Source organism: Triticum aestivum, chromosome 6B, assembly GCF_018294505.1.
Source record: "Triticum aestivum cultivar Chinese Spring chromosome 6B, IWGSC CS RefSeq v2.1, whole genome shotgun sequence".
In the NCBI taxonomy this organism is placed as follows: Eukaryota; Viridiplantae; Streptophyta; class Magnoliopsida; order Poales; family Poaceae; genus Triticum; species Triticum aestivum.
The window spans coordinates 239719569-239730269 of record NC_057810.1 but is presented as its reverse complement, the minus strand read 5'-3'; the positions used below and the strand labels follow the sequence as shown (position 1 = coordinate 239730269).

Below are 10701 nucleotides of genomic sequence, written 5' to 3'. Positions count from 1 at the left end.
ACGAGAGGGATGCGAGGTGATTACGTGAGGTCTTCTTCAACCTCGAGTAACCTTCTATCTAATCTCCTCTTCCTTGTCCCATTGATCTACACAATGGTACTTCAATTTGAGGTAAACTCTACACGAAAAAGATGCACCTCTATGCTACGGTTCCATTCAGGTGATCGGTTCGTAGTTTCGTCGGTCGTAAATTCTTAATTTTGTGTTCCCGTTTGGAGCTATTCTGGACGAATTTTGTCAGATTCATCGCGCACGATCGATCATTTGATGTTTCCTTTGACCAGCACCCTATTCTCGCAGTTCCTCACAACATTCGTGTTGTAAGTTTTTGATTTCGACGATCGTAACTTCATCTCTCTTTGAACAGCAGTCTACTGCACTGACGTCGCCATGTCGAGCTCCCCTGTCCTTTGCTCAGAGCCCTCCTATTCGTCTCTCTCGACGCCGAAGCCCTTCCCCTTGATCTCCTTGCACACGTCCTACTACACTAGAGTCGTTTCCGGCGTCGCTCATCTCGGCCTACTCTCTGTCGTCCTCCTACTGCACTGACGCTGTAATGGCGTGCATACTGCTTTCTTGTGTCCTCTGCCTTTGTGCACACTGCAGTTCGCCGCGCCGCTGACAGGGTCGATCATCTTGGCCTCCTCTCTCTCGCCCTACTACACTGGAGTCGTTTTCGGCGCCGATCATCTCGGTCTCCTCTCTCGTCCATTGCACTGATGATACCATGGCGCGAACACTGCATTCTCCTCCTCTGTCGATTGTCTTTGTGCAAGCACCGCAACTAGTTCGCCCACGGTGTCGCTCGCCCACAACTTCATGCTCGTCATGTCAGACACGACGCCACGACCACTATCCACCGCAGTCGCCATGGTCCGGCGCACACTGCATTTCTTCCCCCTTCTTCTGCTGGCTCTTAACCCTGTGTGTTAAGAGCAAGTGCTAGCTCTTAATTATACCTCATGCGTGCAACCAAATACCGTGTCCATGTGCCGCTTGGGCCAATTCAAACAACCAAATAAAATGCACTTGTGTATTACCTAATGCAGGAACCCTAGATGCAGGCAACCAAATAACTTGTAGATGACGCATTAGGCCTGTTTTTACTCAACCAGATTGGGTTGAGAAGTGTATGCCATACAGGTACCGTTCACAACCTTGAACCAAACACGCTGTAGTACTACGCAACAGTAGCTGAGTAGTAGTACAGGTAGATCTTGCCGGTGAGGCCAGTTGCCCGGGTTCGAAAGAAGAGAGGCTGGCCGCAGGTGGCGGCGGTGACGGGGCATCCCGGTCAGTTTCCGCGAAGGCACGGAGCTCTGGGACAGGTGTCCCACCACTCCCGTCGCTCGCAACCGCACCGGCGTTTATTCCGTCCGCCCGTCAGTGTCACGGGTACATGACCGTTCCTCCCTCCGTGTTTGCAGGTGCAGGTCGTCGTCCAACCGAGAGTTGATTTGAATATTGAACGCGGCGATTGGCCAATGAAGCTGGTCATCATGCGCCATGTCCAACGTTTCTTGCACCTGGCTGGATGGTAGAATTTTCGCATCTGACATTTAGGTGCCGCAGCTGGTCTGTGGGTCTGTGCTCGGGGATAATCTTGCTTCCCAAAAGCGATTAATTTGGCTAACCAGGCAAATCAGAAGCCTTTGATGGTCGAATCTGATTGCTCGGCGGTGCGTGTCTTCGCTGCCAGTAGAAATGGTGTGAATTCTACCACAAAATCTATACATAACTCATTCTATAAAGAAAATAAAAACATTAGATCACTACAAGGGAGTGATATTGTCAGTTGGCGCCACAATACCTGAGCTTCCGTAAAGTATTCGTTATGTTGTTAACCGAGCAAGAGAAATGGTCAAATGAAAGGCTCAAAGGAGAGCGAAAGGTTTGATAATTGACTCCCCATACCAGTTGACCTGCGTTCTGGCTCCAGCTGCACATCCCGCCCCCTGCCCGCCGCCACCCATGGAAAAACTAGAAGCAACGACCTTTGACTCCGTCCAACCATAGCACCACACATTACCCGACCGACCGAACGCGGCACACCACCGTCCTGAGTCCCCTCCCTCCCTGCCGTGCTTCCTTTCCCCACTCATCCCCTTTACAGGAAGCGCAACCGAAGCAATGGCCGCTCCGACGCGCCCGCGCGGGCTCGCCGCCACCAGCAGGGCGGCGCTCGCGCTCCTCGTCCTCCTCGCCGTCGCCGCGCCTCGGTGCCGCGTCGCGCGCGCGCAGCAGCAGTACGAGGCCAACAAGCAACTCAACTGCTACGGCACCAACGACAGCTCCGTGCTCGGCTACACCTGCAACGCCACCGCCGCGGCCCGTCCCTGCGCCTCCTACGTCGTCTTCCGCTCCTCCCCGCCCTACGACTCGCCCATCTCCATCTCCTACCTCCTCAACACCACCCCCGCCGTCCTCGCGGACGCCAACGCCGTGCCCACTGTCTCCCCGGTCGCCGCCTCCCGCCTCGTCCTCGCGCCGCTCAACTGCGGCTGCGCGCCCGGCGGCTACTACCAGCACAACACGTCCTATACCATCCAGTTCAGCAACGAGACCTACTTCATCACCGCCAACATCACCTACCAGGGCCTCACCACCTGCCAGGCGCTCATCGCGCAGAACCCCAACCACGATAGCCGCAAACTCGTCGTCGGGAACAACCTCACCGTGCCGCTCCGCTGCGCTTGCCCCTCGCCGGCGCAGGCCGCCTCCGGGGTCAGGCACCTGCTCACCTACCTCGTCACATGGGGCGACGCCATCGCCGACATCGCCGCCCGCTTCCGCGTCGACGCCCAGGCGGTGCTCCGCGCCAACAACCTAACCGACAGCGAGAACATATACCCCTTCACCACTCTGCTCATCCCGCTCAAGAGCGCGCCCACGCCGGACATGCTCGTGTCGCCGGCGCCACCGCCAGCACCGGCGCCACCGCAGGCCCAGCAGCCGCCGCCGTCTGGAGGGTCGGGCAGCGGGAAGGGGGTTGCTGTCGGGGTCGGTGTTGGTGTCGGCGTTCTTGCGCTGGCGGGACTTCTTGGCCTGATGTTCTTATGTGTCCGGCGGCGGCGGCGACCGCGGCCCGGCGTTGTGGAAGACGGCCATCCGGGGAAGGGCGTTCTCGACGTGCCCTCGTCTGCCGATTACGACCCTCTTGCCTCGGGCAAGCATACGTCCTCGGCTACGACGAACTCCTCGTCATCGTCGGCGTTTGTGTCCACCGACGCGCGCGCGGCGGTGGAGTCCCTGACCGTGTACAAGTACTCGGAACTCGAGAAGGCGACGGCAGGGTTCTCGGAGGACCGGAGGGTCAAGGACGCGTCCGTGTACCGCGCGGTGATCAACGGCGACGCGGCGGCCGTGAAGCGTGTGGCTGGCGATGTGAGCGGCGAGGCGGGCATCCTGAAGCGCGTGAACCACTCCAGCCTCGTCCGCCTCTCCGGTCTCTGCGTCCACCACGGCGACACCTACCTCGTCTTCGAGTTCGCGGAGAACGGCGCGCTCAGCAACTGGCTCCACGGCGGCGGCGAAACCCTCGTGTGGAAGCAGCGTGTGCAGGCGGCGTTTGACGTCGCCGACGGTCTCAATTACCTCCACCACTACAGCAACCCGCCGTGCGTGCACAAGAACCTCAAGAGCAGCAACGTCCTCCTCGACGCCGACCTCCGCGCCAAGGTGTCAAGCTTCGCGCTGGCGCGGTCGGTCCCCACGGGCGTTGATGGCGGCGACGCGCAGCTCACCCGCCACGTCGTGGGCACCCAGGGGTACCTGGCCCCGGAGTACCTGGAGCACGGCCTCATCACCCCCAAGCTCGACGTTTTCGCCTTCGGCGTCATCCTCCTCGAGCTGTTGTCCGGAAAGGAGGCAACGTTCGACGGCGGCGCCAAAAGAGGGGAGACGCTGCTGTGGGAGTCCGCGGAGGGGCTGGTTGTCGACGGCGAGGACGCGCGTGGCAAGGTGCGGGCATTCATGGACCCGCGGCTGAACGGCGACTACCCGCTGGACCTCGCCGTGGCTGTGGGGTCGCTGGCGGTGCGGTGCGTGGCGAGGGAGCCCAGGGGGCGGCCGTCCATGGACGAGGTGTTCGTGACGCTGTCGGCGGTGTACAACTCCACGCTGGATTGGGATCCCTCGGATTACAGCAACTCCCGCTCTTCGATCGTCGGGAGATAGTAGTACTCAGCGAAGATGTCTTTTCTGTTATGGACAGATTATTTTGTGCAGGGCACAATCACTTCTTTTTAGTTGAAGAGTGCAAAATCACTTTGGTGTAACGAGAGTAAATGTGATTCGAGTCATGTATAGTACTCCATTTCAAATTAAGTGTCCTGGTTTTAGTCATGTACCTTCTCGAGTGCACTTTTTAATTCTATTCAATTATTTATCATCTGTTGGTGTTGACAGGAGAACCCAAATTCATTGATTGGAAAGAATTGTTTAATTTTAGTTCCATGATTAAATTTGTTCAATATAATCTTTTTTAAGTTAATTTGCTCCATATAATTACAAACCAGTTGTTGGATGTTTTTTTAGCATCAGTACAGACACAAGCGCTCATATACACACGCATACACTCACCCCTATGAACGCACTCCCTACCCCTATGAGCACCTCCGAGAGACTGAGCCGGCATATCATCTTGAGATTTACGAAGCCATTGTAGGCGCCTCGTCGTCGACGGAAACGTCTCCTCCCACTGAAAGCACATCGCCGGAAATCCTGAAATAAATCCAGGAATAATGCGAGCACCAGGATTTGAACCCTGGTAGGTTGGGGATACCACTGTCCACCTAACCATCTCAACCACAGGTTGGTTCGCCAGTTGTTGGATGCTCTTAGGACGTGTTTGGTTGCAATCTCCGACGGTAGCTGCATTCCATAGCCATCTCAACCCAGCTCGGTTGAGCAAAAACATGCAACAAACCAACATCTGCATGTTGCTTGGTTGCCTGCATTGCATTAATGAGCACTTTCTGGTTGGCAGTTTTGTTGCCTACATATGTGCTTAAGGGCTGAGCAGATGCAAACCGCACGTGTTTGGCTGCATACACATTTGTGTTCTGCCCACCGTATTCAAATGTGGTGGCCTTACCATGTGGTGGCCTTACCACCACATTAGCAGCACAATAGCAGGCAAAGCAAACAGCAGACTAAGAGGCAAACAATGACAGCAAATAGAACTACAACATATTAAGATTGAGCTACGACATAGTTAAAGCTAGTAGGGGCATCCCATGCCCCTGCTTCACACTAGGGTGCTGATTCTCGCCAAAATATTAGTAAGTTCACAACACTAGTTCAAACTATCACCATGACAACAAACTACTATAATAGTTCCATACTATGATTGTGACAATCTAGAGAGCGCGGGAGAATTCGCCAACGCAGCTGTGCTTGGTGCAACACATCTTGCACATGATCGAGCTATCATGGTTGTAGATCTGCACCTTCAGGCCCAGGCTGGAGGTCCGCCAGCAATGACGACGACCGCCGACATTGCCCCGATGCTCGTGGCCACGCGGGAGGTCGAAGAAGCGGGCGCCGTTGTCCATGGCCCTGATGCGGTACCCGAAGAAAACCCTTGAATGGGGGTAAAAGAAACCATCCACAGGGGTTCCGATCAGCGGCGCGGCCGCCTCCCCTCCGGCGCCGCCATCCAACCCAGGACCATGAGGTTCGGATATGATGGCGGAGCCAGAGTGGCTGGCACCTCATTGGCCGGACGAGGGGGCCTCGTGCAGATAGGCGACGACGCGTGGAAGGCCGCCATCAGGTCGACGCCCGAGTTTGCCAGACCGGCAATCCTCCTCTCTTGGATGCGGTTGCTTCTGGCCTCGATGGGGGTGATGGAACATCAAGACGGCAGGCGAGCCATCGGAGGAGAGGAGAGCAACGGGCGGTGAGGAGAGTGGGGGACAGTGGTGTGAATGAAGTGTGGGCGGTGACACGAGAGAGAAGGGAGTTATAGAGATGTCCCGCCCATCTCCCACACTCCCTAAGGCATGCAGCCCAGAGCCACGCGTGGCCACAGCAAGCCTGGCTGCCTGTTCGCACACGAACATGTCACTGTGTACCTTCAACGCCGAGGGTGATGCACCGCAGCTCACGTCGAAGGAGACCCGTTCGGAAGCGCGGTACGCAAGCAATCCGGCGGGTGCTTTTCAGGAACCGAAACCCCAAGCGCCCGGGAGGGACCCCGTCTGGACGCGTGGCGGCTATGGGCTGCCCTAGGTCGATTCGCTCGCCCCTAGAGCCTCGAGGATCGCTTCCCTTCAACACGAAGAACGAACAAAGAATGAGAGAGAAAGAACAAGGGAGAGATGTAAAAACTAGGATAAAAATAGTATATTGATTTGTCGATTGTGTGTTGTTCAACCGGCCGTCACCTCTCATCTATTTATGAGGCGGCTGGACCCCCGTACAAGAAAATGACTAAAAATTCCATCCAAAATGTCATAAACCCTAACCTAACTCGGACAGGAATCTTTGGCAATTTTCCGGATCAACTCGGTCTCACCGATTGTTTTGCTTCGGTCCCACCGAGTGAACATGGCCAACCCTCTGTAAATTTCTGTAATTTCCCGGATCAACTCGGTCTCACCGATTAGTTTGCTTCGGTGCCACCGAGTGAGCGTTGCCAACTTTCTGTAACTTTCTGTAATTTCTCGGATCAACTCGGTCTCACCGAGTCAATCAACTCGGTCCGTCCGAAATGACTGTGCAGCTTCTATTTCTGTCCTTGTTTTGCCTCCACGGGTTGCATACAACCTCGGATTAAGACGACTTTTATATCAAAATCGACCGCTTCGATGAGACGAAGACAACTTATGTAGAATTTTTTTCCATTTGAGGTCGTCTTGGGGGCTTAATCGTCCAAACTGTACTCTGAATATAAGATCTTAGTACTTTGAGCATAGTTTCGGCCTTCGAGATGAAATCGGACAGCGATGGCCCAAACTTTAAAGGCGTTCATATAAAAAATATGGAACTCTCTCATGTATATCTTCTCCATTTGATGCCATTTTAAATAAGTTCTTGACCGTGCCAAAATCTGGTGTCAACACATCCCCCCTGTTTTTCGGCAAACTTGTGAGCCGAAAAATAACTTGCACAATGCTTTTTCTAAGGACGATGTCAACACTCCATCGGTCATTTATTTTTCTCAAGATGATAATTATGTATCGGCTATGTTTATGCTTAGGGCGATAATTTTATATCGGCCATTGATTTTAACTTCTGGTTCACCTCATACCTTGTAACCGATTACCACCAATCGGCTTTAAAGAGATGGGAATGAAGCCGTTCCTTGTAGCACTAAGGAAATCAAACTCCGAGAGGTCACGCCCTATTAAGCAAGTAACATCGGGATGATTCCAATCCACCGAGGCATCGGCCAAAGCAACACGAGCTGAATTATCCGCGTGAATGATTTCTATCTCATCATCGATCCATTGTATTAAAAATTGATGCATGGTAGATGGCACACATTGGTTAGCATGAACCCAATCACGACCTAATATAACATTATAGTTACCTTGCACCTCGGCGATGAAGAATGTGGTGGCCAAAGTTTTGCTTCCCACAGTGAGTTCCATGCACATCACACCTTTGGCCTCTGTCTTTTCTTTACCCTCGAATCCATTAAGTACCATATTGGTCTTCATCAATGCATCATCATCTAACCCCAACTTTTTGAAGACCGAATAGGGCATAAGATTTACCACATCACCACCATCACCGAGCATTCAAGCAACCGATGATCCGTTAATATGACCTTTCAGGTACAATGGCTTCAAGTGTTTCACCGATTCTCTTGGCTTCTCGAAGATAGCATTCTTAGGACCAAAATCCAACTGGGCTACCTCCCCTTCTTCACCTTTAGCACGAAACTCGGCAGGTAAGTAATATACCATATTAATATCCATACCTTCCTGAACCGGCGTAGATTCATAATCCACCATCTTATCTTCATCTCCCAATGTGTATATTGGGCTTAAAGTTTCCTCAATTGAAGGGGATGTTTCAGGTGGTATGGACGATGTAATAGAGGTCGCATCATCCTCTTTCGGTCGTGAAGGTATTGCTGCAGCTAATGTAGAAGCATCTGTGTTTTGTTTTTGTTTAGGCCTCCATACTTGTTTTGTGAGTGCCATGGGCCGAATTTTACTGAAAAATTCGTCCCTTTGCCTCTCCTCGTTATGCTCTACCTTCTCGTGGTTCCTCATGCGTTGTAATCTCCTTTGCATGGTCTAGTTAAACCGGGAGGACACCACTTAGGTTGAGTATATTTGGGATCCCTTGGTTTGGTATTTCTTGTGCTCGCCTCATGATCATTAACCATGGAACCCCGCTGAACAATAACAATATCACCATTAGAAGTAGCCAGATTACCAACAACCAGCTTTTCGATCTCCTTTTGCTTGTCACATTCTGAAATTTCTGCATTGGGCGACTTAACGCGCCACACTTTTTTATTGACCTTGCTTGGAGAAAATCTTGTTGGCTGATTAGCACCATAGCTCAAACGGCCTTGTGTGGGATAATAAAGCGTCTTGCGAGCAGGCCTTCTAGGTATTGCCCACCCCATATGAAAAGCATAAGGAGTCATTGGGGCTTGCCCCCATCCTCTATTGAAGTTTCCCATGTAATACGGCGCATAGTGAGGTTGTGACATCCATGGTGTCGGTACCCATGACCCATATGGCCCTGCATAGCATCGAAACTCTTGCTCCGGAGGCGATCTTGAACGTATTGAATGTGATGGCCGATTAGAGCTAGAACCGGCCGCTTGACTTGCATATTTGGATAACAACATATCAAAAGTTGGCTTGATTTTCTTGTACTTAGTTTTATTCTTTTTCCACTTGCCAACTTCTGAATTCTTAGGCTTGATCAATTTAACATGAGTATCCTCTTGCACTTGTGGTTGCCCCCCGAGTGTAGCATTTTTTATAGTGATCTTCAACACTTCCTTGCCATCGGGTTACTTCTCAAGCACAATCTTTCTTCCCAAGACCTTGTCGCCCTCCTTGCTATTCCTGGGTTCACCAATAACAACATTATCTTTATTAGCGGATTCGGCTATGTTAGGCCGAATTAACATTTTCTTCCCTTCCAAGTCCATGGTGTTTATCAGGAAGGGTTGTTTATCAACTTGCATCTCAGCAAAATTCAATCGTCCGTCATTAATGGCCGATTGTATCTGTCATCGAAAAAATATTGCAATCATTAGTAGCATGAGAAAATGAATTATGGTACTTGCAATAAGCATGCCGTTTTAGATCCTCAAACGGTAGTATGGTGTGTGATATTCTAATCATCTTGTCTTGCAAGAGACAAGAGAGCATCAAATATTTTATCACACTTTGATATATCAAAAGTAAACCTCATCTCCTCATGACGATTCTTGTGAATCGGCTTAAGAGCATTGCACATGTAGGGTTTGGCCTTTGAGGACCAAACGAATTCAGTAGTATAGACATCAACCTCATCGTCCGAATTATCATCATTTGTGTTCAATCATATGCATTCTAGGACGATCGGTTGTAGACCTATGAACCTCTTTACTTCGACTCTCTTGAGCCAACGCCTTTTGCAAGACTGGGTTAATATTCAAAAACTCATAACTTTCTAGCCTCGCTTTAATGTGAGTTTTTAAACCATTAAGAACAAGATCCGCCGAGTCCCTCTCAGTTATCACTAAGCTATAACACCGGTTCTTTATATCTCTAAATCTCTTGATGTAATCGTTGACCGATTCATCATGTTTTTGCCTAACCGGTGTAAGATGTGACAACTTTAGCTCATTATCGCCGCTATAAAAGTGATCATGAAACTTTTGCTCTAATTGCGACCATAAGAGAATTGAGACATGTGGTAAATCAGCAAACCATGAAAATGCGGTGCCAGTTAAAGACAAGGGAAATAAACGCACTTTCAACTCTTCTATGGAACCTGCTTCACCCAACTGTGCTAGATACTGACTCACATGCTCCCAAGTTGTTTTCGTACCCTCACCACTAAATTTAACAAAATCAGGAACCTTATAACCTTGAGGGTAAGAAATTGCATCGAAGTGTTCAGGATAAGGCTTTTGATACACACGACTCTTTACTTTCGGCTTGTTTCCGAAAGTTTCTAGAAACATCTTATGCAAATCATCCCTTAATTTAGCTAAAATTGGATCCAAGGTAGATGAAGATGTTTGTGGCAATGACATAGAAGCAACCTGAGTACTAGCTATTGGTGCAACTTGTGGGATGGGCGCCGAACCATAATTTGGCAGAAGACCAAACATACTTGCGCCTATGGGTGGTGTGACAAAATGATTCGGCGTTGATGCCGAATTGGGCACACTCATAATAGCATTAGGCTATGTAGGTGTAGTCACAAGCTGGTTGGTTTGACTAGGGTAAAAATTCAACGGCATACTATGTTGTTGTTGTATAGGAGGTGCCGATGAAATAGGTAAAGTTGAACTAGCGTTTTCAGATACACCAACAGTACCACTAGATGATGGAGGCATATTTTTCTGAGCATTAGCACTAGCCACAAAAGAATTGTATGCCATCACATTACCCTTACTAACAAGACTTTCAATCACAGCCAGTTGCTCCGGAGAAAAAACTTTACTCACAGTGATTACATCTTGTTCGTCGACGAGGGGAGGAAAATTGACGTTTCCAACCGGAGTGATGT

The 10701-nt window shown here is 50.7% G+C and overlaps 1 protein-coding gene across 1 annotated transcript; it reads left to right on the top strand.

Annotated features, from left to right (window-relative positions):
* The first annotated feature begins 2022 nt into the window (after positions 1-2022).
* LOC123136780 (protein LYK5) lies at positions 2023-4348 on the top strand. The gene has a single exon (XM_044556281.1). It carries the CDS (start codon positions 2131-2133, stop codon positions 4174-4176), a length of 2046 nt encoding a protein of 681 aa, XP_044412216.1. The 5' UTR covers positions 2023-2130; the 3' UTR covers positions 4177-4348.
* The last annotated feature ends 6353 nt before the right edge of the window (positions 4349-10701 follow it).

Bases quoted from the DNA above. Each gene is read 5' to 3' on its own strand.
- LOC123136780 (XM_044556281.1), top strand. From the start codon at position 2,131: ATGGCCGCTCCGACGCGCCCGCGCGGGCTCGCCGCCACCAGCAGGGCG.